The 25,228-nt window shown below is 44.8% G+C and overlaps 1 protein-coding gene across 23 annotated transcripts in view; it reads right to left on the bottom strand.

The window, feature by feature from the left end:
* Positions 1 to 25,228, bottom strand: part of LOC121875141 — a 317,156-nt gene that overhangs the window by 206,981 nt on the left and 84,947 nt on the right. For 21 of the 23 annotated variants that reach the window (XM_042379530.1, XM_042379529.1, XM_042379532.1 and 18 more), the window contains exons 4-6: positions 19,879 to 20,028; positions 12,909 to 13,107; positions 8,496 to 8,513 (exon numbers count right to left, since the gene is read on the bottom strand). In XM_042379530.1, the coding sequence (XP_042235464.1) occupies positions 8,496 to 8,513; positions 12,909 to 13,107; positions 19,879 to 20,028 (367 nt within the window). The remainder of the gene's footprint in view (positions 1 to 8,495; positions 8,514 to 12,908; positions 13,108 to 19,878; positions 20,029 to 25,228) is intronic. The other 2 variants (XM_042379534.1, XM_042379535.1) reach the window with 1 other exon arrangement.

The raw sequence follows: 25,228 nt of genomic DNA on the forward strand, positions 1-25,228 counted from the left end.
CCTCCCTCTGTCAGCAAGCCAAAATATTACCCGAAGTGTCAGCGGCGAGTGTAGGCATCTCATGTATCTGTCACAGGCTGCTGACACTCGGCTGACACGTGGCTGCCACAACATGTCCCTCACGTGTTTTGTTACTTATATGTCAGCTCGTTATGACACACCTGTATGGCACCTCTCTCTGACACATCTCATTTCTATATGACACTCGCTTATGACACCACCTAACGACCCTAACTACTATGGGAGATAATAACGACCCTAACTACGATGGCAGACAGTAACTACCATGGGAGATAATAACGACCCTAACTACCATTGCAGACAGTAACTACCATGGGAGATAATAACGACCCTAACTACCATGGCAGACAGTAACTACCATGGGAGATAATAACGACCCTAACTACGATGGCAGACAGTAACTACCATGGGAGATAATAACGACCCTAACTACCATGGCAGACAGTAACTACCATGGGAGATAATAACGATCCTAACTACGATGGCAGACAGTAACTACCATGGGAGATAATAAAGACCCTAACTACCATGGCAGACAGTAACTACCATGGGAGATAATAACGATCCTAACTACCATAGGGGACAGTAACTACCATGGGAGGCTAACAATATCGACTCAACCAGGTTTAAGACACTAACACTGTCCCTTTAACTAGTTCCAAATTACTGTCCGTATCTAATTAAGGTTGAGACTCTTGCCGTAGTCTGTGACGTCATTAGGCTCCTCGTGTCAAATGAACGTCTCTAATTAAAACAAGAGTCTTAGGGTAATGTTGACGCCATTTTGGATGTGATTCTTACCCTCTTTTAGCTTTTAGGCCAAAGAGCTAAAAGAAAGAGCCATCGTTAGTGTCTCTGAGAAGCTAAACTATAGTACCTGTTTTAAACGACGATAAGTACTGGTAGGAGCCGGGCGAACGATCGTCAGGCGTGGCGAGGGTAAGTCAAGCGCTGGTGATTGCTCGTGGTGACGCTGGTAAGGTCCTAACTCCTATCCATCACATTCAATTTGCTCTACTGAACCTAAAGTTGGCTTCCCGTTTTCTATTCCTCGTCACTTTAAACCCAGTTGGCAACCCGCACTCCTATAAATCATCTCTCTCTCTCTCTCTCTCTCTCAGACACACACACACAGGGAGTCTCATTTTCCAATAGTTCCCCTAATAGAAAACTCAGAGATCGACAGAAAAGAAAAACATCCACCAATTAGAGAATCAATTCTCATTCTTCCCCCAAATCCCGCTATAGAAAACGGGAAGAGAACCCAAAGAACTACTTAATAACGAAACAGAGAAATTAACGAGAAGAAAATTGGGGTAGTCGAGGTGAAATATAGTGTAATAAGTTATCGTAAATATCCAGAATCGTTGTAATTGGGGAGGCTGAGAGGGGGGCAGGGGGGGGAGGGGGCAGGGAAATGTTAAGTTTACAGAATCAAACACAAGAACGAACACACAGGAAGAAGCTAAACCAGTGAGTACTTTAGAGGGCCAGAATCCTTTTAATACTTGGATAATTTTGTATTGATAATTGGGATAAATTTGAGGTGGGTCATATAGTGCACTAACTTGACACAAATTATCCCGAGAGAGAGAAAAATCACCTCACAAACAAACAAACAAACAAACAAAAAATAATACTCTTGGATGTCGTGGGATTTATTTACACTATTTCACACTTGAATGTTGACTATATCTTGTGCACCCACCCATACCTCCCCCTCCAGTACCCACCCATTTACCCCCCACCTACACACACTACCACCAACCTACCCTACCTCCATCTACCACTTCTTTCTAGCACGTACCCACCCACCCACCCGCCCACCCATCCACACAGTTATTTTCAGCAGCCACCCACACCTCAGCAGCAGCCAGGTGTTATTCTCACACCTGGCTGCTGCTGCATCTCACACCTGGCTTCAGTATATTCCTCATTAAGTTCTAATAGCCAAGGTGAAGTAGGTGGCTGATGTCCCCCTACCTCCCTTCCTCTTCCCTACCTCCATCCCTCCCTTCCTCAGTCCCTAACTCTCCCTTCCTCCCTATCTCCGCCTCCCAATCCTCCTTTCCTCTCCTACCTCCATCCCTCCTACCTCCCGTCCTTCCCTCTCCCTCTCCACCTGCACACTTTCACCCCTCACCCCCCAGCAGGTGGTGATGGTCCCTGGACTAACACTCACACACGTCGCACTGCAGCTGGTCATATCTGTGAACCTCCTGAACACGACTCCTCTGACGTCACGCTGCTAGGAAGGATTCGAACCCCTGACAATGAGATCCTTGACCACTGAACCACCCAAGCTGAGAGATTAACGGCCCACCCCCCTTAATTTAAAGACCAATCCCTAAAATTTAAAGACCCACCCCCTTAAGTCAACCAGTCATATGCATTTTAACCTTTTCACTTACGAGAAATATATATCTTATGAACATTTGAGAATCAGATCACTAGAGTCCCGGTGTCGGCGTATTGTGTGTGTGTGTGTGCATGTGTGTGTGTGTGTGTGTGTGTGTGTGTGTGTGTGTGTGTGTGTGTGTGTGTGTGTGTGTGTGTGTGCATGTGTGTGTGTGTGTGTGTGTGTGTGTGTGTGTGTGTGTGTGTGTGTGAACGTTGGCAACACCCCAGGCCAGGACTTTCACCCCTCCCCCCCACTACCCGGACCAGCTGTTTTTTTATTTACATATGTCTCACCTGCCTTAATTATCAGACACCCTGACCTCGATACTGAGAGTAATTAAACACCACAATGTAAACAAGACCACAGGTGATACAGACACACATACATACACCTCACCTGCCTTAATTAACTGACGATACTTATAAAGGTGTGACTTGATTGACAAAAAAAATACCTCACTATGTAAACAGATCTGAGGTGATATATAAACTAGACTACATCACCTCACCCTGACGCCCCTACTTTGTAACAGAGATCAGCTGTTTTGTTGACATGCCCACCTATTTCACCTGACCTTAGTGAATCTCCAGATGAAAACAAAAAAAGACATCAATTCACCGTCAATATTAAAAGGCCACTGTCATGTCAACAAAAGATCAGTATGCTTTTACACACACACACACACACACACACACACACACACACACACACACCCCTGAATTACCAGATGATAAATAAAGGCTTCCTGGCCTCGACCTACTGTACTGGCGATATTTAAAGAACAGTTCTCCCAAGATTTTAAAAATATCTTTTTTTTTTTTCTCTTGACGTATGATACTACCCCCAGACACCTGTGTAGAGGGGGGGGAGAAGGAGGGAGGAAGAAGAAAAAGAGGAGGAGGGAAGAAGAGGGGAAGAGGGAAGAAGAGGAGGGGAGGAGGAAGAAGAGGAGGGGGGAAGAGGAGGAAGGAGGCGAGAGGGGAGGGAATGAGAGAAAGGAGAGAGGAGGAGGGAGGAGAAGGAAGAAGGTGGAAAAGGGGAGGAAGGGATTGTGAAGATGGAGAGGGAGAGAGGAGAGGAGGAGGAGGAGGAGAAGGAGAGGAGAAGGAGGAGGAAGAGGAGGAGGAGGAGAAAGAAGACCCTTACACCTCCGCCACGTGTCTTGGTGATACTCGACTTACCTGAGGCTAAATATACTTTACCTCCCCCCTTCCCTCACTCCTCCCTCCTTCCTCACTCCTCCTTCCCCTCACTCTCCTCTCCTCTCTCCTCCCTCCACTAGCCAGCTCTACCTCACGACTATAAATTTCAACCTCCCCTCCTCACCCCTTCTTTTCTCCCCTTCCTCCTCCTCCTCCCCCTTCCTTCCCCTCATGTCCGATATAGTTTTTTGTTTGTTTTATTTATTTTTGTTGTTTTTCATCGCCAGGACAGGTACACGGACGCGGGTGGTTAGTTCTCCGGAGGAAGGTAAGTAACAAACGCAGGGGGAAGAACTTGTCCTTTCTTATAGAGGGAAAGATAGGGAGGGGGGAGGGTGGGGGAGAAGTGGGAGGGAAGGAATGGAGGGGTAGTTTTAGTTGTTGATTTTTAAAGGGGTATTTTTAAGGGGAGTTTTTAATGGAGGGAGCATTTAAGGGAGTGTTTTAGAGAGGGAGAATTTAAGGGAGTGTTTATAAGCGCGCGTTGTATTTTCGACGAGAAAATAGAACAGAACGTCACTAATCTCAGGAGAGAGAGAGAGAGAGAGAGAGAGGAGAGGAGAGAGAGAGGGAGAGAGTCATCGGATGCAAAACAGAAAGAAGTATTTTTATTACACACGGGGGAAGAAGGTGACCCTCCTCCCTCAACCCCCACCTACAAACTCTCGACTAATGTAAGCCCCGTTAGAACGAAGCTCCAGCCAACTTAAGATCTCTGGTTACGTTCTGGTGAATCTGACTTTAAATCCGCCTTCACGACCGCAACCTCCATCCACCTGTCTGTCCCTGTTAACATCTGTCCACCGTAACACCTGTCTCACCGTAACACCTGTCTCACCGTAACACCTGTCTCACCGTAACACCTGTCTCACCGTAAATAACCTGTCCACCGTAACACCTGTCTCTCACCGTAACACCTGTCTCACCGTAACACCTGTCCACCGTAACACCTGTCCCACCGTAACACCTGTCTCACCGTAACACCTGTCTCACTGTAACATTCCAGTTCCACCGTAACACCTGTCTCACCGTAACACCTGTCTCACCGTAACACCTGTCCACCACCACCACAACTATCACCACTATCACCACAACCCTCACCACCCCACCACTACCATCACCATCACCAGCATCAGGACAAACACCATAATTAACACCATCAGCTCACCACTGACACTATCACCACATCAAAGCATTACCCATCTCACCATTCAGCCCTCTGCCGCCCACTTGCCGCCCACACGCCGCCCACACGCCGCCCACATTGCCCTACAAGAATATATACAGTCCAGTTCCATAACACATGAGAGAGAGAGAGAGAGAGAGAGAGAGAGAGAGAGAGAGAGAGAGAGAGAGAGAGAGAGAGAGAGAGAGAGAGAGAGAGAGAGAGAGAGAGAGAGAGAGAGAGAGAGTGAGAGAGGTTAGAACAACACGTGACGTCATGTAATCCCTAACTTCTTCGTCCGTAATCCTAAATCCCTCACTACTAATCCCTCTCCAATCCCTGGGCTCTAATCACTCGTCAATGACCTCTTTGTTACTAATTACTAATCATCATCAGTTCTTTAATCCCTCACCTGTAATCCTAATCCCAAATCTTTTAATCCAATTCCCTTAAACCTAATCTCTCGTCCCTATATCCTAACCCCTAATCTTTAATGCCACTACCGTAATTACTCGTTCTTAATCCTTCTTGACTAATCCCTCTGGGGAAAACACCTCGTTAAAAAAAAGACTAATTAGGGAAATTTACCTCATTTTTTCCCTCGTCTGGGGAATTTATTTTTCCCTGTTCAAAGGAAGAGTTCGGAGACTTGGTGTCGTGCGTGTCTGTCTGTCTGTATGTCTGTATATCTCTGTCTGTATGTCTGTCTATCTGTTTATGTCTGTCTGTCTGTCTGTCTGTTCGTATGTCTGTCTGTTCGTCTGTCTGTCTGTCTGTCTGTATATATCTGTCTGTTCGTCTGTCTGTCTGTCTGTGTACACCTGTCTGTTTGTATATCGATCCGTCCGTCAGATTAGCTGTGATTACCTGTCTCTGATTGGTTGACTGGGTGGGTGACTGTCTGTCTAATCTCACCTCCCTAATCTCGACCCCGTCAACTGAGTGTGAGAGGGGACAGAGAGGGCAAGGGGCAATCAGGAGATGGAGGCAGGTAACTGTACTACTATCCCATCACTATTCACCTCTCGCTATCCCCATCCATCATCCAGGTAGGGATGTTCAAGTCACCTCTACACCCGGCAATAAACCTGTTATATACCTGTTTTATATACCTGATCGACAACACAGGTAAGAAGCTCGGTGTTATATTCAATCATGGACTTGTAATACACCTGTGATCTGACTTCTGACGTTGGGAGGGAGAGGAGAGGAGAGGGGGGGGTGGAGGGGGTGGAGAAAGAGGGGGTGGGGGGGAGGAAGAGGTAGGGGAGAGGGAGGGAGGTGAGGGGGGTGGGAGGTAGATATTAGTTTCAGGTGTTGTGTTGGGAGGCTGTGGAGGGGAAGTGAAAGACTATTACCACTACCACCATCACCACCTACCACTATCACCAGGACTACTACACCACTAACCACTATCACAACTACTACCACAATCACCACCACCAATACTACAGTACTACCACCATTACCCATTCACATCCCTCCTCTCTCACATACCGGAAGCGACGGGAGACACTATAACCAGGTGTGTGTAGGTTAATTAAACACACCAATAACAACAACCCCAGGTGAGCTTCAGGTGATCACAACTACTACAACACTGTATTGGCCATCTCTCTCCCCTGTTGTATTTGTTCCAGGAAATAAACTTGAATCACCTGAAGATTATCCCTCCCACCACCCCCTCACCCACCTTATTTTACCTGATTAAAACCCTAACGCTACCTGGTAGAAGAAGAGACTGGTTATGGAGGAGTTGTAAAGACCGAATTCACTAAACTACAATCAGCTTCATCAACCTCGACCAATCAGAATGCCGGACAAATAGCGAACGTTAGTAAAGATCTGTGACCGGACACATCACCACTGCCTAAATATGATCAAATTAACTTATTATATATAAACACATTTTTTTACTCTTATTCCTATTATTATTATTATTATCATTATTATTATTATCATTATTATTATTATATTATTTTATTATCATTATTATTATCAACACAATTTATATTAATATCTTGACCATAATTATCATCATTATTTTCATTATTATTATTATTATTCAAGCATCATCACCACCACCATCATCACCATCATCATCATCACCATCATCATCACCACCACCATCATCACCATCACCATCATCACCATCATCACCACCACCAACATCATCACCATCAACCACCACCATCACCACTCACCATCATCACCACCTATCATCACCATCACCATCATCACCACATCATCACCCATCACATCACCACCATCATCACCACCACCATCATGTCACCTCATCATCACCACCACCATCATCACCTACCACACCACTATCATCACCATCATCTCACCACCATCATCACCATCATCATCACCACCATCATCACCATCACCATCACCACCACCATCATCACCATCATCATCACCATCATCATCACCACCACCATCACCATCACCATCATCACCATCATCACCACCACCAACATCATCACCATCATCACCACCCATCATCACCATCACCATCATCACCATCCCATCATCACCATCACCATCATCACCACCATCATCACCACTCACCATCACCACTCACCACCACCACCATCCCACCATCACTCACCATCACCACCACCTCACCCAACACCGCCATCACCATCACCACCACCACCACCACCAACATCACCACCACACCACCACCACTACCCACCCACCCACTCACCACCATCACCACCATCACCACCTCACACCAACACCACCCACCACCACCACCACCATCATCACCACCATCATCATCACCACCATCACCACTCATCACCACCAACATCACCACCACCACTCACACCATCACCACCAACATCAACACCACCACCACCATCACCTTATCACCATCACCACCATCATCACTCCACCACCTCACCACCACTCATCATCACCATCATCACCACCACCATCACCACCAACACCACCACCATCACCACCACCACCATCACCACCCACCACCACCACACTACACCATCACCCACCACCATCACCACCATCATCACCACCACCATCATCACCACCACCATCACCACCATCATCATCACCATCACCCAACATCACCACCACCATCATCATCATCCACCATCACCATCATCACCATCATCACCATCATCACCACCACCATCATCCTCACCACCATCACCACCAACACTCAATCACCACTTCATCACCACCAACATCACCACCAACATCATCACCACCACCATCATCATCACCATCACCCATCACCATCACCACCAACATCATCACCACCATCATCATCATCATCACCACCACCAACATCATCACCACCAACATCACCACCATCACCATCATCATCACCATCATCACCATCATCATCACCACCAACATCATCACCACCATCATCATCATCACCACCACCAACATCATCACCACCAACATCACCACCATCACCATCATCACCACCATCATCACCATCATCATCACCACCAACATCATCACCATCATCATCATCACTGAGGTGTAGACAGCAGCACAAGACCTGTTGCCAGAGACACAAACACCTGAGAGTTACAACACACTCCCTCACCTCACACCTTATACATCTACTGTAGTACCCTTATACATCTACTGTAGTACCCTTATACATCTACTGTAGTACCCTTATACATCTACTGTAGTTTAATAACCAAACAAGGCTAATTACCTGATAAAGCAAGTCCCGCTGAAAGAAAAGTTGAACACATCAATAACGACTTTATCTTTAACTAACTACTGTGTACTCTAATTACACTACTCTACTATACACTAATGCTAATGACCTTAATTATATGCCATCTTAAACTTAAAATACTTAATGTTTTATCTTAATTAACTAAACCAAATGTCCTTCACCAACCGTGTGTGTGTAAAATCAACTACGTCCACACAGGTATGTACACACAACGCTACACATACACGTATACATACACATACTGTACCCCACACCATGTATGAACTATGTATACATTAATAAAGAGAGAGAAGGAGGAGAGATGATAGAGAGAAAGAATGAGAGAGAGAGAGACAGACAGACTGAGAGAACTACAATGTATGATGGTAAAACACACACACACACCCACACACACACACACACACACACACACACGACTCTCCCTTCCCACCTCTTCTCCCTTCTTTCCTCCCTTCCCTCTCCCCTCCCCTTCCCAACCCATTCTCCCTCTCTATCTCTCTCTTCCCCTCTTCTCCCCTCTCCCTCTCTCCCCATTCTCCCTCTCTATCTCTCCCCTCCTTTCCACTCCCTTACTGCTCCCATTGTTCTTCCCTCCCCTGTCTCCATCCCTCCTTCTCCCTTCCTTCCCTGTCTCCCTCCCTCCTCCCCTTCTCTCCCTACCTCCCTCCCTCCTTCTCCCTTCCCTGCCTCCCTCCCTCCTTCTCCCTTCCCTCCCTGCCTCCCTCCTTCTCCCTTCCCTCCCTGCCTCCCTCCTTCTCCCTTCCCTCCCTGCCACCGACCGCCGTAAGGGTTATCAAATTCTCTTCTCCTGTGAACAAACTTAATTAACAATGTTGCCAGAAATAGACGAACACTGAAAAAATAAATGACAGCAGTAAACTTAACAAAATGACTTGGTAGAGATTAAACAACAATAAATGGACACAAGAGAAAGTAAACAATAATATGAGGAGGCAGAAAGTAAAAAAACATTAATAATAAAATCCATTTAGAAAGTGATTTAGAGAATAAATAAATAAAAATTCCTATTAAAAATGATGAACCATAACAAGAAATTTATATATAAAACATTATTCATAAAAGTTCTTTAGTAATGTGACAAGACCTAACCTAACCCAATATAGCCAGGCACTGTACTCGATCCCCTGCACTTACTAAACTGTATAGCAAGGACTAAGGACCAGTCAGATACCCTCAAGAAACGAGTGATGTATGGACGGTACACACACACACACACACACACACACACACACACACACACACACACACACTGAACACACTGAACACTATTAAAAAAGCCTAGTGTTTACATTTCAATACACCTGTGAGTAAACAAACTAGCCGCTACTGGTGAAGACACGGGCTGGCGACACAAAAACAATGTTATACACTAAATAAAAAGTAATGTAAGCTTTTTTCTTTCTTTTACGATACAAACAATAGCGGGGCTGTCAGTGGGTGTGTACTGTCTGTATGTACGTATAGCATAGCGGGCTGTCAGTGGGTGTACCGTCTGTATGTACGTATATCGCTGTCAGTGAGTGTACCGTCTGTATGTACGTATAGCGGTTAGTCAGTGGTGTACTGCCCGTATGTACGTATAGCGGGTTAAAATAGTGGGTGTGTACTGTCTGTATGTACGTATAGCGGGGCTGTCAGTGAGTGTGTACCGCCTGTATGTACGTATGTGTGTACCTACCTCATACACTAATTACCTCTCTAACTTACGAAGTAATTATCAATGTTTTTAACTAACGAAATATTCTTTTCTTTACTAATGAATAAGGTTTATCTATTAATGCAACTATCCCAACTATCTATATATTCAACCACGTAACACACACACACACACACACACACACACACACACACACACACACACACACACACACACACACACACACACACACACACACACACACACACACACACACACACACACACACACACACACACACACACACACACACACACCTGAACAAAGTCTCAAATCATCTTCTTATAACGTTATGGTGAAACAACTTTCAAATCTCGTGTACAGAGTTAAGAAAAAAAATACCTTCTTGAATTTATTCCTAATTACTAAATATTTAAGAAGTTACCCGAGAGAAACATCCAAACTTATTATAAAACTCTACCCATAACCAGGTGAGTCTTATAACACCAGGTAAGACGCCAAATTAAACACTAATTAAGACAGGTGAGAACAAAAGATGATTAACTATTTTGATCCAAGTTATTAAGTTAAAAATGATTGGTTGGTATACTTAAAATAGCCAATTAATTCTCAAGGTTTTAAGATTTAATTATTTACTAAAACAAAACTTGCCAGGAAATAACACGAATTAAAAACCCCACACACGTGCGTTACTTACCAAGACTAAAACCCTAACAATGTGTGTCCCTTTAAAAACCACGGCGGAAAAAAAAAACAAAAAAAAAATTAAATTAAAAACCATATCTAATTTCTCAACCACCAACACTTAATTATAATGACAAAAAAAATTACCCCTTAATTATGTAGTATGTAATTAGTCTTCAGAATATGTGGCAGAGTACATATTCTTGTTACATAAACGCATTGAGATCTGGACATATAGGTTTGACTTCAGAACACACTTAACCCCTTGAGTACGATGATTTAACCCTTTGAGTACGATGATTTATCCCTTTGAGTACGAGGTTTTAACCCTTTGAGTACGATGATTTAACCCTTTGATTACGATGATTTAACCCCTTGAGTACGATGATCTAAGCCCTTGATTACGATGATTTAACCCTTTTGAGTACGATGTTTTAACCCTTTGAGTACGATGTTTTAACCCCTTGAATACAATAATCAAAACTCCCTTAAGTCTCATGTCATCGTACTCAAAATGTTAAATCCGCTAATTTGATTCACTTAATAGTACTCTACAATGGGGCTGTACTCTAGTATATAATGTACACAGTATCACAGAGGGCGGGACAGTGGCTCAAGTAATATTCTCACCAAAGCGCTAAACTCTACGGGAATACCACGTCACATTTCAGTTACTCTCGCTAAATAATTCTTTGGGGATTATGTGTCAAGATTAAAGGAACAGTTACTTAAAACCCAGATAATTATCATGTAAATAATATCCAATGTGAACAAATATCCTTGATAATAATAATAATAATAATAATAATAATAATAATAATAATAATAATAATAATAATAATAATAATAATAATAATAATAATAATAATAATAATAATAATAATAATACCACGCCCCACACACACACACACACACACACACACACACACAGAGTCGGGGTTTACACAGGTAGGTGGGGCGAGCGAGCGAGGTAGGTAGTGTGTACATTTTCTGTGTGAGGTTAAAAGTATAAGAGAATGGTTTCCAGTGAGGCGGGGAGACACAACTAAGCTGAGGTGAATCATTGTCTCCCCCTTCCCCCCACCCCATAATTACCCTCTTTTGTTTTTGTTTATGTATGGGGGGAGGGGGGTTGGTTTACAGCTCTATAGACGGTGACTTAAACCCAGGTGTAATCATAAACCTATACCTGTCTACCCTCACTAATTATGACTTCTAATCAATGTTTTCCTTACCAATACTGCCAGGTGCGTGTCTTTAATGCCCCGGCCTGTAGGATATACCATATAGGCCTACTTTCACCCCCCCTTGTCAGCCAGCCTACCCGTGATTAATGTAGCCCTAAGGCAGCCAAATGACCACAAACGTAAGGGTCAAACTCATGTCCCAAATTGTCCAAGTCCTCGCTCTTCCTTAACAAGCGGACAAGACAAATACGAGCCAAAGATAAAATACAAAGAAAATGCAAAAAAATACGTGTAGAAATGTACAAAAATGGTAAATAAAAGACGTATCGTGGCAAGATAGTGAGTGAGGTGTGGAAGAACAACGTTTAAGGGTGGGGGTGAGGGGGAGTGGGGGGTAAATGTCTTAGAACAAGTAATCTGTAATAAAAAAAATATCTAAGGCTCACAAAAATATATTAGCCATTATATTTACCTCTATTAAAAAAAACAACAACAACAAAGACGTCATTGTAAATATATTTCACATCAATACACGTAAAGACTTGATGAGGAGATAAGATAAACCAAGAAACTATAGAACTACTGCAACGCTACATCAACGCTGAATCGACGTTGAAACAATCCCATAACATCACTTCAACAATTCAACACTGAAAGGTAACGTTGAACAATCCCATAACATCACTTCAACAATTCAACACTGAAAGGTAACGTTGACTACAAGTTTGAAATCCTCCTCACGATAAGAAACATTTCCACAAGAGGAAAAACAAAAACACAAAACACATAAAGAAAAGTAAACACTCTTAAAAATTAAAACAATGTTCTAATACTCACCCTAAGTCTTCCAGGTCGTAGAACATGTCCTTATTGGAGTCATGGATATAGATCTTGACTGAGGGAAGATCAAGGTACTGCATCGTCAGCTGGTTAGGAAAGGACCTGACGAACAGAGCCTTGACCGTATCCAGGGAGGTGATCTCGTTAGGCAAGAGCGCTCTTTTAGTCTCCCCTCGAAACTGAAGGAAAACCAGACCTGAAAACGGATCAAAAACATTAATGGTAAACAATGGAATTTTTTTTATTTTCTTCTTTTTTTTTTTGTCCAATGATCAATAATTATTTTAGGCTTTTGATAAATTTTTTGTATATATAAAAGCATATTTTATATATTTTTTGGTATACAATTTTTATTATTGTTAAAAAGTACAACCAGAAAACGGCACTTAGGTCCCTGACAGCTGTGGCAACGCATTATTGAGAGAGAGCAACAATTCTTCTTGACCTTCAATAACCTGACCTCACACAACGCCGAGGAGCTTACAGACAAAGACAGAACACACACACACACACACACACACACACACACACACACACACACACACACACACACACACACAGACAGACACAGAAGAACGCACAGGACAGGGATATCACCCAGAGGTAAGATGAGACTAAACAGAACTATACATCAACAATATTAACCCGACGAAACACACAAACACCATCTTTCTTAACCACTAACTCTCGGCACAAACTTCTGACATAAAAGCTGTTTGTGATATAAGTTGTGTGTGTCTTGATATTAGTGACGTGTAGAGATGAGGGGGTGGGGAGAGGGTGAGGAGGGTGAGGAGAGGTGGGGGGAGGTGTGAGGTGAGGAGGTGAGGAGGGTGAGGAGGTGAGGGAAGTGAGGGAGGTGAGGAGAGGTGAGGGAGGTGAGGAGAGGTGAGGGTGAGGGAGGTGAGGAGGTGAGAGAAGGTGAGGTGAGGGTGAAGGGGTGAGGAGAGGTGAGGGGGGGTGAAGGGGTGAGGTGGTGAGAGGGGTGAGGAGGGTGAGGGGGTGAAGGGTGAGAGAGGAGAGAGAGAGAGAGAGAATAACTCACTCTAATTCCTATAACCCACAACCTTATCCTAAAACAGACATAAGAACCATTAACCTCACACCCAAAAAAACACCCTTATCCCACCCCTCTATAAGACACATTATCCAATACCTCAACACCAACCACCAGGACGATGCATTACTATTATGGACTCTATACTATGGGTGTGTAAGGGTGGTTTGCTGGTTAGGGAGGGAAGGGGAGGTGGGGGGTGAATGGCGTGGCTTATCACACTCTGCAGCCCTGGAACAAACTAATTATCCAGGGTGTGTTGAGCATCACAGCCCTGCCATCACTGTTGGTACAGGTTGGACACCCCCACCTGATGATACCTGTGGATGCTGTCAGTATTTAGATGCGGATGCTGTCAGAGTTGTCAAAGCTGGTGTAGTCAATGTTGGGGTTGAATGTGTGGTGTTGTGTGTGTGTGTGTGTGTGTGTGTGTGTGTGTGTGTGTGTGTGTAAATGAGGGATAAATAACACTACAATTGGCTCCTTCCTCTACATTGACGATAAACACATCAGCTCAACACAATGAACTCGACAAACAAACACTGATATCTCACCATTTGTTTGTTTGTTTATTCATATAATAAATTAGCTTTTAGGTGGATTTATTTGATGACAAAATTATACAACAACAATTTAATAATTGATGCTTTACAAAACAATCTCTCTCTCTCTCTCTCTCTCTCCCTTTCTCTATCTCACATGCATGTATGTATGTATGTATGTATGTATGTATGTTTATGTACACACTAATAGTACTCGTTAACTACTATACTGGATACACCCAAACCTTCTTCCTCTTTACTGCTATAAGCCTCGTAATACCTGACGAGTAAGCAATAACCCTAAGACGTGTCCAAGTGGGCTGTCGGGAGGTATAAACAGAGGGGGAGGGGGATGGGGGAGGATGGAGGAGGGATGGGGGGGAGGGAGGGATAGGGGAGGGGAGGGTGGGAGAAAAGTAAAGAAGATCTAATCCCATATCAAGACGATCTGATTCCTCTTCTTGGGATTCCCGACGTCACTTGTCATCGAGGAGGAAAGAGATGGAAGGAGGAGGAGGAAAGAAGGAGAGGAAGGAGGAGGAGGAGGAGGAGGAGGAGGAGGAGGAGGGGGAGGAGGAGGAGGAGGAGGAGGAGGAGGAGGAGGAGGAGGAGGAGGAGGATCAGCTAGTCAATGTACATGTAAATACTCCATAAATTTGTTTTCTACTCTTAATATATCTGATTATCCACACACACACACACACACACACACACACACACACACACACACACACACACACACACACACACACACACACACACACACACACACACACACACACTAAAAAATAAAAATATCTCACCAACTTTGATCCAACTCCTGATATAACCACTTTACAGACAGACACAGACACAGACATACAGGCATCACTCCCAGTCACAGCCAACCCACACAAGCATCAGACAGACGTGGATAAATTGTTCTCACCGCCTTCCTCCTATGGCTGGACCGGGGCGTGGGTTAAAGAAAGAAAGAGAGAATCCAACTTTCCGGCCTCAAATTGCTTTTCGGACTATCTGGAAACAACAGCCTCGCCGTGTCGGGCCGAGAGACCTACAGACTTCTCTTTCTCTGTCTCCTACGAGGTCAAGAGACAGAGGGAAAGTCTTTCTGTCTCTTTGGGAAGAAGGTGAAGAGATTGCCTGTGTGTGTGTGTGTGTGTGCGTGTGTGTGTGTGTGTGTGTATGTGTGTGTGCGTGTGTGTGTGTGTGTGTGTGTGTGTGTGTGTGTGTTCCTTCTGGCAAGACATTAGAGACTTCTCTCTCTCTCTTTTTTTTTTTTTTTTCTCTCTCTCTCCGAAACGTTTCACTTCACCATTTCAGAAATAACAGTACAGATAAAAATACAAGTACAGTTCAGGTACTAATATAATAATACGTTCAGGTACAGAAACAGGTACAGATACAGGTACAGATACTAGTTCAGGTACAGATACAAGTACAGGTATAAAGTCGTCCAACGTGACAAAGTCGCCAGAAGAATAAAAGTGTCGGAAATAGTAATAAACTTGTTGCCAGTTGTTTGCTCTCGGCGCTAACCTCTATATATCCAAGAAAACAACTAAAGTAAACACTCAGGAAAGTATTGTTTACACGGCGGCCATTTTGAATTTCGGAGCACAAATTTGTAATAAAGATAAGCGTTGTTTATATTGGCGGCCATTTTGAATATCCAATGCATACACACACACATATATACCTTATCCTCACACATGTCCAATACGTATATAAACTTGTCACTCACATTAAAAACATCCATATTCCTCCCATGTCTCACTTAGAGCCTCACAATTAAATAGAAAATCTCAGGAAAGCCGAATTTACAAGGGCGGCCATTTTGAATTTTGAGAAAGCGGAAATGGGGATTCTTTCGGAGCTCAAAGTTCTGGCCAGAGGAAATTTAGGACCGGCGTTTACCTTCAGCCAGCCAACGCAGGAGCGGGAATTTGCGATGCTCGTAAGTTGCCGATATCATAAAGAATTATTGACCGAAAACCCATTCCTAAAGGGCGAAGGAAGGGGGGAGGAAGGGGGGTAGGGGTAGATGAGAATGGGATTGAGGAAGGGTAGGGAGTAGGGAGAGAGATGGGGAATAGAGGGGAGAAGGGAGGGTACAAACCTATTTTCAGACGACGCCATCACGAGTCTTGGTAAAAACAGGAGATATACAGCGGCATTACGTTCTTCGGCTATTAGGTACCAATGGAGCTATTTTTGAATACTAGTTTTGAAGGGGGGTGAGGGGGTAAGGGGGGTGAGGGGGTGAGTGGGGTAGGAGGAAGGGGACGGAAGGGGAAGAGTGAGTGGGAGGGATGAAGGAAAGGTTTTTACCTATGTCAGCCTCCAGTGAGTTCGGTCTTCTGGTCAGTTGCTTCGGTTAACGCACGACTGATTACTCAATACGGGTTTACTGAAGCACCAAGATGAAGCAATGACGCATATATACTACTTGGTGACGCACGGTTGGCTGATACACGCATCTGTTCATAGGACGCATGGTGTTGATGTAGAATAATACAATAGATGAGTAATACCTTAGAGGCAAAATACAACTGACGCAAAGTGTTGTGGACTCAGACAAGGTAAGACAGACAGACAGACAGACAGACAGACAGACAGACAGACAGACAGGTGGTGTTGTCATGCACCCGTGTACCCTGCAATTGTTTATGGATGTTGTGTTGTGTTGTGTTGTGTTGTGTTGTGTTGTGTTGTGGCGGGGGACCAGGTAGAAGTTATTACTGTCACAGGTATGTTCTTTATAAATGTTTAAAGTTGATTATTTCATTAAGTAACATCATAAACGTTGCCACCAAAACGTTTCAACATTTCTCCTAAAAACATAAAACATTTTCAACCCCCCATAAATGTTCTCTTTAATACCATCAACATTTTCCCAGAACCAAGTCAACGATTCATCAATTATGTAAATCTCTCTCTCTCTCTCTCTCTCTCTCTCTCTCTCTCTCTCTCTCTCTCTCTCTCTCTCTCTCTGTGTACCTTCAGGTGTACAGAATGTGTGTGTGTCTTCTCATGATGTATACATAATACGTGTAGGTGAATCCTCATGTATACAGTATATGTGTATGTATCCTCATGTATATAGAGCACTAGAGTTCCGACGCGGCAGAATAATTGACGATGAATCTTTACACACGAAGGTACACGTCCCAACACGTCGCTCTTAATGCATACAAAAGGTTAGGAGATGACGGAGTGTCTCTCTCTCTCTCTGTTCCACCCCTGTTTCTCTCTGTTCCACCCCTGTCTCACTCTGTTCCACCCCTGTTTCTCTCTGTTCCACCCCTGTCTCTCTCTGTTCCACCCCTGTCTCACTCTGTTCCACCCCTGTCTCTCTCTGTTCCACCCCTGTTTCTCTCTGTTCCACCCCTGTCTCACTCTGTTCCACCCCTGTTTCTCTCTGTTCCACCCCTGTCTCTCTCTGTTCCAGGCAATAAAAAATGAGATAGGCGACGACCGCTACCAGTATTACTAACTAAATTCTGATATTAAAGTCGCCACAGTCTTGGAAGGGGAGGAGGAAGGAAGAAGGGGGTGGAAAAAAAAGGAAGAAGGAGAAAGGGGGAGGACTAATTAATTTCCAGCACTATTTCCTCTATTTCCAAGTAATATTGAGAGGTAATATAATACCATTAATACTTCTCATAATCCCACTTCTCCTTCATTCCCGTGATTTTACCACCCGCCCCACCGCATCCCACCCCACCCTTACCCCACACCCACCCACCCCACACCCCACACACCAGGAAATATCGGATGTCTCGTCCTAGCAGGAAGACAGAGTGAAGGCATATCGGCAGCCAGGTAGACACACCAATAGTAGCACGAAGGAGGCAAATCTAACATACCTCCACCCTAAATAAGGCTGGGGGTTAAGGAGGGGGAATGTTGTAGGATTTAGGGGTTAGGTTAGGTTAGGCTGGGTTAGGTAAGGTAAGGTTAAGTTAGGAGGAAAATCATGGTTTTTGGTTTAATGTCAAATATGTTTACACTTTTATCTGGTTTAACATTTCCACCTGTGGTTTAATGTTTACACCTTCAACTGGTATAATTCCTTCAGCGTGTACACCACTTTCCTCACCTGGGGGCAGAGAACCTGTGTGTTGGTGTGTTCAGGTGAGTACAAGGTAGAGTTACCAGCCGGATATTAACACGGCGACAGACACAGACAGGGGAGACATAGGGAGAGAGACAGAGAGAGACAGAGACAGACAGACAGACAGACAGAACTACTCCACAAAATGTTCTGCTTTACTCGGCCGCATAAAGATGATGTCCCCCAACCCCCCTCACACACACACACACACACACACACACACACACACACACACACACACACACACACACACACACACACACGCTCATTACCTGTTGCTCTACATTATACTGGAGACGTGACGCTCATGATAGACAATATCAATGGCAAAGCGAAGAACCAGTTTAATGGTGTGCTCTCTCTCTCTCCTCTCTCTCTCTCTCTCTCTCTCTCTCTCTCTCTCTCTCTCTCTCTCTCTCTCTCTCTCTCTCTCTCTCTCTCTCTCTTCCTGTCCCTCTTGCTCCTCCTCTCTACCTCCTCTGTAACCTCTCCTATCCTCCTCCTCTCCCCCCTCCCTTCCTTCCTCTCCCTCTTCCTTCCTCCCTTCCTGTCAGTCACTCTCCCAGGAGCCATCTACAAGACTCCGCCATCAACTCCCTGCCTTAGTCATCCCCACGGGCTCGTCCCTCACCCACCACTACACGGACACCTTCTACTACCACCACTACCACTCCTACCACCACTACCACCACACCTCCTACCACCAGCACCACGAGGACGCTACATACACTCCTGGGGGACTCGCTTAATTCACTCGGATGTCCTACCCTAAGGGACCATTCCCCTCTGCTGTTATATATAGGATCCCTCACTACTCTCAGGACGTCACCTTTCATCCCCAAGGACACGTTCCTCAACCAGCAGGAGTCCTACCATTACTACCACCACCACCACCACGGCCATGTCTCCTACCACCACCAACCACTACCGCCACCACTACTACCACCACCACGGCCATGTCTCCTACCACCACCAACCACTACCGCCACCACTACTACCACCACCACCAACCACTACCACCACCAACCAATACCACCACCACTACTACCACCACCACCACGACTCCATGTGAGGTACTGTAGACGTTCACGACTCCTACAAATGTCCTGTGGGAACCATAACACCACCTAACTCTTCCGTAGACGTCCTCCAATTCACTTAGCTGTCCCGTAGGATCACCCATCACTCTCACTTCCCCTTTAGGATACCAAAAACATGGGACAAAGGACTCTAAAGGACTCTTGTACTCACCTAAGGGTCGCTCGAGGGTCTTGGAGGGGGTGCGGACGATGGGTAGGGAGGTGCGGGGCTTGAGGTTCCTCCCGCGGCCGGTAGAGGAGGTCTCCGCCTCACTCATGATGCCCGGGTCCTCATCCCAGTATGAGTTGGTCTCCTCCATCTCTGTGGGGGCGACGGAGACACAATGGTGAGTCACAGGGAACAGGTGAGTCAATGATGAGTTAGTGGTGAGTCATTGATGAGTCTGGTGCGTAAAGTCAATGATGAGTCAATGGTGAGTCAATGATTAGTCACAGGATTGAAAGACATTGTTGAAGAAAAAGAGAAAATCAATCACGTCAGAGAGAGAGAGAGAGAGAGAGAGAGAGAGAGAGAGAGAGAGAGAGAGAGAGAGAGAGAGAGAGAGAGAGAGAGAGAGAGAGCAGAGAGAGAGAGAGAGAGAGAGAGAGAGCGAGAGAGAGAGAGACACCAATCCAGACATAAGAAGGGGACCACATAATACAGGTATCAAGACATCATTGCTACAGGTAAAACATTAACCCTTCCCCATATAAGCAGACATATCTGACATACCTACGGACACCACCACCCAGGCTTTCCAATTAATCCAAATCTCTTTAACGATGACAGGCCTTAAGGGCCACACACACACACACACACACACACACACACACACACACACACACACACACACACAATAGCACTCCACTGACCTGCTAAGTAGCTGTAGTATTATTAATTTGTATTGTCGAGTGTGTCCGTCTGAATCCCCTAACCCCTGTAAAAAGGGCCAGGTCAATCCCTCCACCCCAATCGAACCCCTGAACTCCCACTTCAACCGAACTCAAAACCCCACCCGGCCCCTACTGAGCCCCCGAACCCTTTACCAAACCCCAACTGAACCCCCTGAACCACCTGGCTGAACCCCCTGAACCCCAAACCGAATCTCCGAACTCAACACACCGAACCGAATTTCCGAACCTCAACCGAACCCCCGAACCCCCAACCGAACCCCTGAACCACCTAAACCGAACCCCCGAATCCCCAACCCCACTTGCACAGAAAACGAAAATCAAACTAATGATAACGAGACACCGGGAGAGAAACACACCTGTACCGTTCTCACATCTGCCTCAGGTGGGAATCGACAACGAGCCACAGGTGTAAGGGAGAAGCCACTGAGGTATCATTAACACCTGGCCCACGACGTTCACAGGTGAGGTAAGGCGTGTGAGAACCTCCCTCCTGGTCCTCGTGTTCTTGTCTTATCTACAATCCCTTAATCCATCTACAATCCCTTTAATCCATCTATAACCCCTTAATCCATCAACAATCTCCTTAATCCAAGTTATCTCCTTAATCCATCTACAATCTCCTTAATCCATCTACAATCCCCTTAATCCATCAACAATCCCCTTAATCCATCAACAATCTCCTTAATCCATCTACAATCTCCTTAATCCATCTACACTCTACTTAATCCGTCTACACTCTCCTTAATCCATTTACAATGTCCTTAATCCATCTACACTCTCCTTAATCCATCTACAACCCCTTAATCCATCTACACTCTCCTTAATCCAACTAATCTCCTTAATCCATCTACAACCCCCTTAATCCATCTACAACCCCTTAATCCATCTACACTCTCCTTAATCCAACTAATCTCCTTAATCCATCTACAACCCCTTAATCCATCTACAACCCCTTAATCCATCTACAACCCCTTAATCCATCTACACTCTCCTTAATCCAACTAATCTCCTTAATCCATCTACAGTACAATCTCCTTAATCCTTGTTGTTGTATTAATAAGATCATATGTACTCTCTGGTTGTAGTAAAAATAATACAATGGTGCTTTACCTACCCATACTGTATTAATACAACCCCGTCTCTATTTAATTATCAAATACAATGACAGGTAGGTACAGGTAATACAGCATCTATAGGTTAATGTTGTATAATACATTAACTTACTACTTACGCTGTGTTGTATTGAGATGAAGAATATTTTCCAAGTGTTGTATTATAAATGTATCAACAAGACTAAATACAACAACTCTACCCCCCATCATCACCCCCCATCATCACTCCCCCATCATCACTACCCCCCATCATCACTCCCCCATCATCACCCCCATCATCACTACCCCCATCATCAATTTCCATCACCCCCCATCATCACTCCCCCATCATCACTCCCATCATCACTCCCATCATCACCCCCCATCATCACTCCCCCATCATCACCCCCCCATCATCACCCCCAGGTAAGGCAACTCGGAACTGAGCAAAAAAAACACCTTTGATGTTTCTGACCGGAGGAAACCTTTTTTTTTTCTGGAATTGAAATGTAAAAATGTTGAAGTGGCATACAAGCTTTATCCTGATACCTCGGGGTTAAAACTGTGATTAAAGAGACGCGTAGACAGACAGACAGGCAGGTAGGTGGATACGCAGATAGAAATGGATAGAAAGAGACAGGCAGACAGACAGACAGGTAGATACACGATAGATAATAGATAAATAGACAGACAGACAGACCGACAGATATTGACCTCAGACAGATACAAGTAAACAATAAAAACCTTCAGTAAAAAAAGTCTGGATTTAATTAATAATGTGAGTATGACATTTATTAAAGCGGACACCTCGATATATAGAACACCTTTCAAGAGTATAAAAAGAGCCTTGATTACCGGGGTTCTACTCTGTTACCTGAAGATTAACCACCCTAATGCTACCTTGACCTTGAGGGGATAGGTTAGGTTAGGTTCCCCCCGGCCAGGTGTAAGACCCCCAGCGGGTGGGACCCCCCGGCCAGGTGTAGAGCCCCCCGGCCAGGTGTAAGACTTCGCCAGGTGTAAAAGACGCCCCAAGCCGGGTGTAAGGCCCCCCCCGGCCAGGTGTAAGACCCCCCGGCCAGGTGTGGAGCCCCCGGCCAGGTGTAGGACCCCCGGCCAGGTGTGGAACCCCCCCCCGGCCAGGTGTGGAGCCCCCCCCCCGGCCAGGTGTGGAGCGCCCCCCCGGCCAGGTGTAAGGCCCCCCCCCTAGGTGCTAGGTGCAGTACATGTTCCGTGTCGTAAGTTCTCCAGGTTAAATTATTCCCCGGTGGAGCGTTGTGTTGGAGCACCTCACTCAGCTCCCTCCACTTAGTTGTAATGAGAGATTAAATACAACCCTCCACCACTATCCTTCTCCAACACCACTCTCCAGCACCTTCCACCACTAACAATTCCCCCTACAAACACAATCTCCATCACAACTCTCCACCACTACCCCCACCACTGTCCCACACCCTCTACCACTACTCTCCCACTCCCTCCACCACCACTCTCCTCCATCCTCCACCACTCCCCCACTCCCTCCACCACCACCACCACGAAAGGGTCGCAATGGTCAATGAACACCGCTACAAGTAATGACGAGAGAGAGAGAGACCATTAACCCACACTCACTTAAGCTCCCGTATCTAGTTATGGTCGCGTCTCAGTGACACTCTGACGCAGTTCAGTTATGGTCACTGTACTACAGAATCGCTTTCGAATTCAGAGGAGAATGACAAGACTAATCCCGAGCACCTTGAGTACAGAGACAGGTTAAGGCATCTTAATTTGCACTCCCTCGGGAGACGTAGAGCGAGGGGCGATATGATAGAGGTGTATAAATGGAAGTCAGGGCTAAACAAAGGGGACATAACAAAAGGTACTCAAACTATCCAACCAGGAGCGAACTCGTAACAATGGTTTTAAATTAGACCAATTTAGATTTAGGCGCGAAATAGGTAAACACTGGTTTGGAAATAGAGTAGTGGATGAGTGGAACAAGTTACCAAACATCATCATTAACTCTAATACGCTGGATAGCTTCAAACATAGGTTGGATGGCTATATGAGCGATAGGGTGTAAATGGGACTGCCTAGTACTCGCTGCAGTTTCCTCCATTTTTATGTTATGTTCTTATGATGGACCTAACCTGACCTGACCTGACCTGACGTCACCTTTAACCTCGACATGAAGACCCAGGCAGGTGAAGGAGGTTGCTCTTGTTGTTGCTTCACCTGCCAGGAATTATTTAACGGCGCCACCTTTTGAGAATACGGCCCCTGAGTGTGATAGTGAATGATATTTGAAGGGGATACGAGGATTGTATATCTTGTGCCTTGTTGAGGAAGGAAGGAAGGAAGGAAGGAAGGAAGGAAGGAAGGAAGGAAGGACGAACAGAAGGATACAATGAAGGAAGGAAGGAAGGAAGGACGAACAGAAGGATACAATGAAGGAAGGAAGGAATGAAGGGAAACCACGGCCACCGTTTTCTTTCCCTACCTCACTCCGTACTGAAGGCGTTTTATTTCCATTTGAATTAACCTTAAACACAATCAGGACTTTATTATGTCTTCTGATTACACATTACCTGGCAGCACCGCCTCTCTCTCTCTCTCTCTCTCTCCCCAGGTGTCACAAGAGAGGAAAGTCTATTAAGGAGAGTACCTGGCCGATTTACCTGTTCCTCTACCATCTTCACCTCTCTCTCTCTCTCTCTCTCTCTCTCTCTCTCTCTCTCTCTCTCTCTCTCTCTCTCTCTCTCTCTCTCTCTCTCTCTCTCTCCTCTCTCTCTCTCTCAGTATCGGTTGCTCAGATAGACTCAAACACTAATTTAATTTTCTCTAGATAATATCAAGAAGTAGTTAATGAGACAATGCCCACCACAACTCCTCCTCTTCCTTCTTTCTCTTCCTTCTTCCTCTTCCTTCTTCCTCTTCCTTCTTCCTCTTCCTACATCCCCCTCCTCTCCTTCCTCCTCCTCCTCCTCCTCCTCCTCCCCATCCTACAAGACGTATGATAATGCGTCAGTCAGCCCAATATCAGCCTTCCTTGATAGACTGATCGATAATACTAAGTAAACACAAACAAAGAAAAACTAAACAAACAAACAAATAATTAAAAACAAGAAAATACAAATAAAAAAAATACAAGTATAGTAAAAAATAATAAACAAGAACAATAAATAAAGAAACAAAATAAAACAAATAAATAAAACAAATAATAATACACAAACAACAAAAAATTACAAAACACACAAAAAAAAACGAAAATAACAAAATAAAACAAAGAGGAAAAAACTAAAACAGAAAATAAAAACAGGGGTCAAGACTTTCACCAGGTAAAAAATTTGGTACCTTGAGAAATTAATATCATATTCTTCCAAAGGCAGATTACAATTCTTATCCCCACACTCCGCCGCCTTAAGCACCCAGCTTAAAAAATACGCCTTAAAAAACGGCTTAAGATCCGGATTCACGAAGATCTTGAAGTAAGGCTGAACTCAAGGTTAAGATAAGATTGCGTTAATTTGACGA

Source organism: Homarus americanus, unplaced genomic scaffold (genome assembly GCF_018991925.1).
Source record: "Homarus americanus isolate GMGI-L3 unplaced genomic scaffold, GMGI_Hamer_2.0 scaffold36970, whole genome shotgun sequence".
In the NCBI taxonomy this organism is placed as follows: Eukaryota; Metazoa; Arthropoda; class Malacostraca; order Decapoda; family Nephropidae; genus Homarus; species Homarus americanus.